General features: G+C 42.7%; 1 protein-coding gene across 1 annotated transcript in view; it reads left to right on the top strand.

Moving 5' to 3' along the window:
• Positions 1 to 292: 292 nt before the first annotated feature.
• Positions 293 to 11668, top strand: part of SLC1A1 (solute carrier family 1 member 1) — an 89912-nt gene continuing 78536 nt past the window's right edge. The window contains exons 1-2 of the mRNA XM_088476587.1: positions 293 to 329; positions 554 to 696. Of these exons, the coding sequence (XP_088332713.1) occupies positions 606 to 696 (91 nt within the window). The 5' untranslated portion in view covers positions 293 to 329; positions 554 to 605. The remainder of the gene's footprint in view (positions 330 to 553; positions 697 to 11668) is intronic.

Genomic DNA, 11668 nt, shown 5'->3' with positions numbered 1-11668 from the left:
TTAATGTTGGTATACTTGCCCTCCACCATAACTGATGCCAGAATCTTAGTATATTTAGCAAACAAATAAATCTGGACTAGTGTACAAGTGCATTCTACTGTGAGCACAAGGATGACAGGTGGTGAAAAGAGCTGATGAGGTCACTGTGAATTACCATTTCCAATATAAACAACCAGGCGGGACAGGGCACATTCCCATTTATCTATGAATGATAGGGAGGGTGAGGAGGGAGGAGGGAAGCTGTGACAGTCTATCAGGTTCATGTGCCTTTAGCAGTGCCTTACCAGCCAGCCAGCAGCACATACGAGGCAGAAGCTGCTTACAGATAGGTATAACAACAGCTTCTCATTATCACTAGTGAGAGGGCTGAGAGCTGTGATTGCAGCACAGACAGAAGACTGTCCTTGCCAGGAGCAGAGAGATAAGTGAGAAGCTGCCGCAGTGAAAGAGATAGCGTCCTATGGGCAGTGGGGAAGGAAGGAGACTGCTGTGACTGAGGTCTGATATGTGACATACCCCCACTCTCATACATCTCTGCTTTGCCTCCATTCAGAGCTTTCCCCTCATCCATCCTCCTAGCGCAGACGGGCAGGAAGCACTGCAACATGGGGAAGAAGATGAAGAAAGGCTGCGACTGCAAACGGATACTGAAGAACAACTGGCTGCTCCTGACTACCGTGGTGGCTGTGGTACTAGGTCAGTGCTCTGCCTATGAGCAGCTTCCATGTTCTGTCTCCCTAGCTGCCAGGACCATCCTCACTGCTCACGTAGCACAGTGCAGGAATCTGCCTGATCCATTATGTGCAGCCTAGACCCAGCAACTAGCAGTATATCAACTGTACAGTCAGACTCCGAATCAGGGGATGGGGTGCTGTTAATTGCAATCATTACATTTCATGTTAACTGTTGGGTGGATGCGGATAATTTGCTAATAAAGACAGGATAAATGTGCATCATAAAACCATATTATTATTATATTGTCTTGCTAGCTGACTCTCCTGCATCTGTCTGACTCATTTACTTGTAGAACGTGTGGAAGGAGCTGTAGCATGCAAATAGTGCTGCTGCAGAGCAGTATTCCCTGCTATTCATTCTACTGTAGTCATGTAATAACTAGGTATATGTCTATGCTAAGTGCCAATATTTATACAGCCATTGGCCTATAGGAAAATGATGCTGAAACTAGGCCAATTGCAATCACATTACTTATTATCTTGAAAAATATTATAAGTATTATATTCTGTTTTGCTGCCAGATAACATCTGGCTCTCTATACAATTCTTAGTACATATGTTTCCTAGATATTCTACATTTATTTTCCTTGAGGTGCATGATTCCAATCTCTTCTGTATTTTTTTATAGAGTTATAGAGTTAGATTGATTTTTTAAAAAAAAATCCTGTTGCAATTATAATTATTTGCCCAAATGAATATCTGCTACTGTTTGTAGAGGATTTTGCAAATGGACAATATTCAGCCTGGAAACTTTATAAAGCTTAGTGGTACACTACAGCAATCACTGATACACGCTCATCATTAGAGCATCTCTTTCAGTGTTGCCTGTTATCCGCAGACTTTCATGATTCCTTTATCGCATACTCAACATGTGTGCAATTGATACATGCCCCATCTTAAGCTGGGTACACACCTAAAAGATATATCTGCAGATGATGGTTGTTCATATACACTGAACAACCATTATCTGTCATCTGGCCACGGGTCCCACTGGCCTGTGGTAGCGCTGTGCCCCCCTCCCTGCAGCCTCCGCTGTAAGTGTACAGGCAGTCGGCTGATGGACAGATCGGCTGTGCAGCACAGCCGATGCGATATGTCTGTGAACTGCGTCATTCACAAACATATCGCTGTAACACACTGGCCAATGGGCACAGGATATATTGGCTGATCAACTGATCGGCCAATATATCTGCCAGTGTGTACCAAGATTTAGTCACGATTTGTCTCAGACACAAAAACAAATTGTTTGTCGTCTTTTTGCTATAATGTATTATATTGGTTCATCACCACAGTTTGATTATTCCACAGAAGCTCCTTCAGTACAACATTTGTTTAGATTGTTACATATAAACTTTTATACTGTATGTATACATAATCTATAACCTGAGGAAAATTAGAGGCATAGACTAGTGTTTTAATCATATCTCAAGCTTCACTTCCAATATATCATATATCTGCGACCTGCGGTTTTTACAGATATCATCGTGGACGCTAATTTAGAATGTAATATATTAGAGTTTAGTTTTTAGTCAAAGTAATATTCCCATATTATCATTACCTGAAACAGAAAATGTAAACTTGGTGAGCTTGTACAGTTTACAATTAGAAGAATTGTTCTTTTTTTTTATTAGAAATATAAATTGAGTTTAAGAAGTTAGACACTTCCCTTTATTCTAGTATTATAATTCTTTGAAATACAACATTGTACAATATACAGTGCAAAAATTAGGTCACCTTCATGAAATAAGAGGAAGTACTAGAATCACAGGTACCATTGTGTCAATTTAAGATATCTTTCCCTGTACTTATCTGTTTACCAAATAAAGTTGTGTAACATTGACAATACAGTGGCATACAGAAAGAAACGCTGACAGACTTTCTACCTGCCTTGACTATAACTTCCTATTCTATTTAGCCGAATATATTTAGATGGACATAAAATACACACATTAAACCCATTTCAGGTGCTCCTCATTTCTTATTTACCCTGACTTGGGGGAACCATCACATATTGAGTATTAGATGATGTATTATAAGACTATTTTAGGACTTAGAAAAAAAGAATAATTGAATCAGTTCCATCTAGCTCATCTTAGCCGTAAACATGGTGGGCTCAGTCCAATTAGGTGCGAGTTTTTGAATGCGAGTTTGTTCTATGAAACTTGCATACATCGCACGAATGCGCGCACCCGAGAAATGCGAGATCCAATTAGAAATGCCAATGCGCTGAACTCGCGGCGAAGTTGTGAATCTTTTCTATGAAATGTGACCTGGGAGAAGGGCATGAAAAAGTGGGTAAACCTCCCTGGACCCAAAAAACGAGGCAACTAAGATAGCGGGACCATATAGAAGGCTGTTAGTGGCCATAAGGAAGTACTAGAGGTGTTTAAAAGGTGTCAAATGGCTGATTCTTGCACTTTTTATTAATGGTCGGATAATGATAGCAAGAATGTGCTTTTCAGCAAACTAAAGTCTTTGGGGTCCAGTGTTTTTTTTACAAGTTTTAAGTTGGAATAAACACATTTACCTCTAATCTGCAGGTTCAAAAACCCCTCTCGCATTTCCACCTGTCCCACATCATTTATACCTCCACATACCTGTTCCACATCAGTTATACCTCCACATTCCTGTCCCACATCATTTATACCTCCACATACCAGTCCCACATCATTTATACCTCCATATAATAATTCCTCATAATTTGTACCTCCACATACCAGTCCCATATCATTTACACCTCCACATACCTGTCCCACATCATTTACACCTCCACATACCAGTCCCTCATAATTTACACCTCCACACACCTGTCCTACATCATTTACACCTCCACATACCTGTCCCACATCATTTACACCTCCACATACCAGTCCCTCATAATTTACACCTCCACACACATGTCCTTCTGAATTTTAGAGTGGCCTCCTGGCCGCTCGTATAGCTGTGGTTGACCACCCACAGCTATAGCGAGCGGCCAGGAAGATGGTCGCGATGGTCAAGACCATCGCGACCATCGGGCTTGCGACCCTTGTGGTAGGGTCTCGTCTGCCGCAAGCCCTGGAGTGCTTTCGGTTCTATCAGAGCCGAGAGCACTCCCACTGACATCACTTGTGATGTCAGTGGGGCCAGCCCCAGACGGTAGGCGTTCCCATGGGAACGCCTCCGTCTGGCCAGCCATGCCCCCGGAACGCCTACCAAAGGGGGCGTGCTGTCACTCGCCATCGACAGCACGCCCACTTTGGTATGAGACCCGGAGCGACGGCTTGGCCGTCGCTATCCGGATTTCGCGCATGCGCACGACGGTGCCGCCTCCGTCGTTCATATGCGCACTGGCCCAACATCGACCCGCTTGCGAGCGCTCAGCGCTCGCGAGCGGCTCTGAATTAGGCCCTGTGTCCCGACATTTTTACCTTAATATAAAGAATTCCCCTACATTTTCACCTGCTCAGGGGACTGTGCACAAAAAAATGCAAATTTCCCCTGAAAAAACAATGCGAGTTTGGAATTTGATCGCAAATGAAATTCGCAGTGTGGGTTCGCTGTAAGAACGGCTCGCAGAACTACCCCATTGACATTGAGGTAATGTTTTAAAAGTTTTTTAAACAAACAAGCAGTGTCATATTTTTGTAATGTTGATAGTGACAGGTATTTTTTGGACTCCTGGTATTTCATCTCTGTTGAAACCAGCCGATGCGATATGTCTGTCAGCAACGTCGTTCACAGATATATCGGGGGTACACACCTGCCGGGACATTCACGATATATATATATTGCCCAGTGTGTACCCAGCATTAGCCACTTGTGTGTGTTACGGGCAACTTAGAGAGATCCACATATTTTGTTCAAGCCCAAAGGCCTGGATCCTACAGTGCACGATTAGTGATTAGATAATAACTGCTGAAACATTCAGATGCTATCATTGTCTAAACAGACTTTTTAGCCATCCTGATCATCCCCTGAAAGATTCTGACCAGTTGCTGATTTTGTTCAAAAGGATTTTTGTTCCAAACACGCTAAGATTTGCATCTAATCAGGCTTTATGAGGTCTATTTACTAAGCAGTGTTAGGAGACAGAGTGAGAAAGTGATAAGTCTGTGATAAGTGCCAGCCAATCAGCTCCCAACTGTAATTTTTCAAACACAGCCTGTGAGATGACAGTTGGAAGCTGATTGGCTGGCACCTTATCACTTTCTTATCACTTTTCACTCTGTCTCCTAACACTGCTTAGTAAATAGACCCCTAAATGACTTTAATTGTTCAACAAAATATTTGAGTATATGGCAATCCTGTGTGATCCATTATATAACGTTTTTGTAATCCTAGCCCTAATACAATATACTATTGTACACTTTAGATACATTCAGCATACCTCCCAATTGCCTTGTTTTCCTTACTCACAGGACGTTGAGGGGTATTTCCCCATTTATTAATGCAAAGCTAAATTAAGGAAGGGGAGGAAAGTTGGGAACAGACTAGTTCTTTAGCAATGTGGCAATGTTAGAAGGTTTATATTCAATTTCTTATGGATGCAAATCTTGGAAATTATATAATTAAATCTGGGCAGTCTGGATAGAAAGAGAGATAAGAATTATACCCCTTTTCCACCTAAATCCCGGGTCTGACCCGTAGTTGGAACAAAGTTTCAATCCGGATCAGACCCGGAATTTTGCTGGCGCCGACTCTGGATATTCCCGAGTCAGTCGGGTCTGCATAGACCCGGCTTTTGCGGAGTGAAAGTGGTCGCTTGGAGATGACGTCATCTCCAAGCGCCACTGAAGCCGGACCAATCGGCCGGCTAGCAGCGCACTCCAGGTCATCGTGACCCGGAGTGCGCTGTTCTCACAGCAGGGTTTCACTGGCTATGCCTGTGTTAAACCCTGCTAGTTACCTGGGTTGGATTCCCGTGTCACTCGACCCGGCGATCCAACTCTCTCCCCTTTTACACCAGGGAGCTGCCCGGGTTAACCCTTCAAAAACCCGGGTTTTAGCCCCGGTGTAAAAGGGGTATTAGAGGCAGAAGATGAACTGTCCCCCAAGATATTCGTGTTAAATAAATGAATTGCACTGTTCAAGGTACTGTAATATGGGAAATCCGGAAATGGTATTGTTAAAATTAACTCATTAAAATGGAAATTGTTAGTGCAATGCTTAAGTCTCAAAACAGCTGGTTTAGGGTGGAGATCTCATTAGAGAAAGTTTTTAACCCTGTAATTTCCTATTTGCTCAGGTTAGCTGGTATAATGAGCGCCTATAGCATTTGGGATGATGATCACTTTGGCACAAAATTATATTTCTCCCATCTCTATTTTATTCACCACCTAAAAAGCCTTTTCTCAGAATACAAACTTCTGATGTATTTTGTATCAAATTAGCTTAAGGAGGTAGGCAGATTCCTTTAGTTGGTTACTTTAATAGAGTGAGCTTCACTACTTTCATGTTCTCTGCATTCCGATTTACAAATAAATAAACAGTAAACAGAAAAAAAGGTGAGCCCTATATAAGGGTTAATAGACAAACTAGTTAAGACAAGTCAATGAAACTTTGAACATAAATTATGTTTTGACATTCAATTTACAGGAATAAGTATTATTAGTTTGTGCCAAATTCTAGTATTGTTTTGAAGGAGCCTTGGAAACACAGAAAGTACAACCTGTAAGTTTCACCATAATACATTACTGTACTGTTAAGTTGTGGTATACCCAACACAATATAGCATTTAGTAAGAGCAATTTCAGGAGCTCCTTCACCTTCCATTTAAAGCATAGCTTTCAATGCAACAGAAATGGTACCAGCACCTACCCCACCATCACCCTTATACCTGTTAGCACATTTGCTTACAATAATTTATAAGTATCATTTCAAAATCTGTACTAGAATATTTTTTTAAGTACTGTGACTAAAACACACATAGGAATCGATTGGGTAGGTGTGAGCGGGGTGAAGTGCCATTGTAGCAACACCTCATCTTGCCCACACTCATCCCGTCTAACCCCAGACTGGCAGATTTCTATTGTACGCAGGCCTACGGTACTGCAAACAAAAATGAGCAAGTCCGGGGCTATTGTAAGTGCTGCATTTACTCACGCTCTTAGCCGACTCACTGCTAATAGAATTGATCCCATAATGAGAGTTATACACTAGCATTGCTCAAAGATCCACATTTAGAGTAAAACATTAACAACCAACCAATCAGCAATTAGCTTAGCTTGTCTAGAACAGGTTATACAATTTACTAACTGCGACTTACACTGGTAAGCCATAAACATCTTTTTGCTCAAATGCTCTAATTGTGGGCCTCATTTACTAACGAGGTTTATCACTAAAATGAGGGATACATTTCACTGTATATGATAAATGGGGCTCCAGGCAATCAGCTCCCAACTGTCAACTATTAGAAAAATGACAGTTGGGAGCTGATTGGCTGGAGCACCAGTTATCATACACAGTGGAATTTATCCATCGTTTTGATGATAAACTCGTTAGTAAATGGGGGCCTACAAGCCTTGCATGTATGTAACAAGAAGCACAACCACAGTGTAACCCTATTCTGGAGTTGAATGATTCCCTGTAAAATTGCTCTTTGTGACATTTTGCTGGCTTGTGGGAGAAGCTGGAAAGTCTATTGTAATATCACCACTGGACCTTTACTTTACTCATTTCAACTTTAAAACCAGAAACTGATGCACGATATTGTAAAATAGCATTTGTGCTCATGGACCAAATAATTTGCTGTTTTGGAATTGACCTTAAGTGAAAGCAAATGTCTATAGATTTCCATGATTTTAGTACATATTAGGACCTTTAGGAAATGTCAGTAAATAATCCTCCCTGATCAAGTGTATGGACCTGGGCAAACTCATTGTACTGCTCAGTATATAGATTGCATTTGTGTTGAGCTACATGATGATACTGATCCAACCCACAATGGTATTATTAAAATTTAATGTAAGCCCTATTAAAAAAAAAGGAAGTATGATCATCAACCCCAACAGGTGAGAATCCACCTTGCTTGCTGAATTTTGGTCTCTCCGGTTGCACATGCCCATGGAAGTTGCCTGTCATAAGCCCACTATAATATGTACACTTACCATATGGAATTTATGACATGCATTATTAATCTCTATACTAAGTCTTTTTGCAAGGTTTAATGAACTTTGGTCTACTCACTGTAAAATCTTCTTACCTCACATGATTTAATTGATTGATTTAATTGCCTATAATCTATGGACCAGTGTTTCATGACGTTCACCCTTCTTAATATGATGCATCACCTTACTTCTATCTCCTCATTGTCCCACTGCCCCCTACCCACACACATTTCAATTCCACTTCATAAAATAAAAAACTGCTGGTTGACAAGCCCCATAGTTCATCCGTCATGAGATTGTAGTTTGCAGATTGCTCAATTGTGTATCAGGCTCCCTGTGTTCACTTTCCCTGTTATTGCTTGTATTTCTATGGGCCTATCAACGTTGTAAGGAAATACATTTAGGACTTGTTCTAAGTGCAACTGCAATACAAGAAAATCACTTTAAAAAATGTTTTGTTTTCCAGCATTTTGGTCTCATTTATGGCTTATTTGTGTAGTTACAGTGGTCAGAGCATGCAGAGGATATTTGAAAAGGGCTAACATGAGGCCATTAAAGCTAATTTCATCATACAATGATTTCTGTAATAAGGCTAGCATTTAGCATGATATATGTATCTGGTTTTAATTTTATTTATGTAATCTAAACTATCTGTTTAGCTGCTCTTGTTAATGACGGTAACAGTTTTCAGGCTTTATATGTTTTACAAATGTAGTACAGGTTGAGTCTCCCATATCCAAAATGCTTGGGACCAGGGGTATTTTGGATAACGGAATATTCCGTATGTTGGAATAATTGCATATCATAATGAAATATCTTGGGAATAGGACCCAAATATACACACAGAATGCATTTATGTTTTATATACACCTTATACACACAGCCTGGAGGTAATTTTATACAATATTTTTAATAATTTGTGCCATAGACAAAGTTTATGTACATTGAACCATCAAAACTCAAAAGGTTTCATTATCTCAGTCATGCCAAAATTATTCTGTATTTCGGACCTGTACTGGTTTTAGAAGGACATTACAGCAGTATGTGCATAAATTGTGGCTGTGAATTAAATTATCATACTTCCCAAAATGTATGTGGGGGCAGACAGTATGCCACCGTGAGAAGGCCTCATACCCATGGCCGCATCCCCCGGAAGAAGCCATGTCCCCTTCCCCTCCTTCCCTGTGGTATTGCAAGAGTATATGTTAGTAGGGCACATCTTCCTACTGTCCCGGAGATGGGGAAAATGTCCACATTTGTGGGCAGTCCCTTCAAAATTTGAAGTGTCTTCCACTAAATCAGCCAGGACACAGAAAATCTGTGACTCTAGGAGAACAGGCAGTACTGTATTCTAATATAGGGGTAACTGGCATAATGTATAGGCAAATACGTATATTTTAGCATGTCGGCAGATGTAAAGGAAGCTACTTGTGTGAAAGTGGACATGCAGTCACACACAAAACCGCACAAAGCAGCAGCATCTATAGCCGGTTTCTATAGATGCGGCTAAATGGATGTACACAAGGGAAGGAGATTTACAAATGCCACTACAAACTCCTTACCTTCTGTACATCCATTCAGCCCAATGTGCAAAGACTGAGACACTCACATTTGTAATACCAATTGTTTGCTTCCTCAAATGGCACCTTTGGTTGCTCTATCGAAACTTGCACCAGCATGTGCAGTTTCTCCACCTGACCATGGCATTCTAAGCTTGCAACTGTGTGTCAGGGAACGCAGCCACTTGCATTGACACTTCCATAAAACGCCTACTGAATGCATGTACTACTAGCCCCGCCCAAAAATGCCCATCAATTTTCTGCAACATATCTGATTCTGTCTGTCCCGATTGCAGCAGCTCCTTTGTGCATACACTCTGTGTAACGCATGCGTTGTAGAGGGGATGACTACGTAGAGGGGATGAGTACGGCGCTCAGAATACAGGCACCGGAATCTCTACAGGGTTAGGATACCAACAGCTGTCTGCCGGTATCCTAACTCTCCCCCTCTCACTACCCCTAACCCTCCCTCCCAGGTGCCTGAACCTAACCCTCCCTAGTGCCTAAATCTAACCTCCCCCTCCCCCACCCTAAACCTAACCCTCCCCCCTTAGTGCCTAACCCTAACACTCTCCCTAGTGCCTAACCCTAACACTCTCCCTAGTGCCTAACCCTAACACTCTCCCTAGTGCCTAACCCTAACACTCTTCCTAGTGCCTAACCCTAACACTCTCCCTAGTGCCTAACCCTAACACTCTTCCTAGTGCCTAGCCCTAACGCTAACCCCGCTACTTACCCTCAGGTTTCCAGCAGTCGAGATGCTGGCGCCGGGATTCTGACAGGTGTCAGGAGTCCAGTGCCGGCATTCGGAGCGTCAGAATCCCTGCGGTTGGGATATTGACCGCATCCTGTCGTATAGCATTAGCATTGCGTGTGGATTGAGATTGAGTGCAACTCAGAAAATGGTCCTTTGTATGTAGACTTAAGTTTTCTATGCAGTCTGCATTCTGGAGGGGTTGGGTAAGAAATGCTCATGGCCGGGAAATCATCTGACTAAATCCCGACGCCGCAAACCCAAACGCTGAAGATCCCCACTGGGGCTGGTAAGTACCCTAACCCTCCCCTCTCCCCCCTAACCCTCCCTTAGTGGTGCTTAACCCTAACATCCCCCCAGTGGTACCTAACTCTAACCTCCCCCCAGTGGTACGTAACCCTAACCTCCCCCTGGGGGTGCCTAAACCTAGCTCCCCTCTCCGCACCCTAAACCTAACCCTCCTGGGGTGGTGCCTAACCCTAAGTCCCCCCGGGGTCCATAAACCTAACCCTCGCTAACACTGCCCGGCTTACCTTCGTATGGGAAGTCGTCTGTCTAGATTCCGGCGTCGGGATATAGCCGGGCTTTGGGATTTCGATGGCTGTATTTAGTCCCACGTTGGTATTTAGACGCCGGGATTTAGTCAGACGTCTTCCTGGCCGACAGTATTTTGACTGTATCCGCTCTGGAGTAATAAGTAATGGAAGACATGACTGAATATATTCTAGTAATGCCCACAACACCTGTTATTTAGGGCCTGATTCAGAGTTGGACGCAGTGTCGATGTTGGACGCAAGCAGGCATTTTTCTTCAGTCTGCGCATGATTACTGGCAAAAGCCGCAGCTGATTTTGATCAGTTTCGATGATTACTGCCAAAGTTCACAGAACAATTTTGATCGCAGAGAGAGGTAATTACAGTAGGCAGACTTGGGTGGTAATAGGTTGGTGGCTAGCCAGATGTGGGCATGTTGCGAGAGTGATGCGGTCAGTGCCTGTGGAAAATGATGGAAGCAGTCTATTCGCACAACAGTGCAAATAAAACACAAGCAGCTTCTGCTGATTACAATGATATGCAACATGCCTATTTTCTGTGTGCAACTGCGGGTGTATCTGCATGCAAAATGTCATGTTACAGTGTCACAGCCGCCGACACTTTAATGTAGCATTTCGCTGTGCAAATAATACGCATTTGAAGGTAAAAAGTCGCACGAAAAGACGCTTGGTGCTTCTGAGTCACGCCACGGCATGGCACAACTAGAAGGGCTGTTTAACGCGCAAGGAGGCTAGATGTGGACACGTCTGTATATACCAGATTATCAGTGTAATCATGCTGGACACACTTTTGGCTTACATTTCATATTTTGCCGAATATACTGCTTCCATCATTTTCCACAAGCGATGACCGCTACACTCTCGCAACATGCCCGCGTCTGGCTAGCCACCAACCTATTACCACCCAAGTCCACTTACTGTAAGTCCCTCTCTCTGCAATCTAATTTGTTCTGCGACCTTAGGCAGTAATCATCGAAACT

The sequence above is a fragment of the Taudactylus pleione genome, unplaced genomic scaffold (assembly GCF_031769625.1).
Source record: "Taudactylus pleione unplaced genomic scaffold, aTauple2 ptg000190l, whole genome shotgun sequence".
Classification (NCBI taxonomy): Eukaryota; Metazoa; Chordata; class Amphibia; order Anura; family Myobatrachidae; genus Taudactylus; species Taudactylus pleione.
This window is presented reverse-complemented; position numbering and strand designations above follow the sequence as displayed.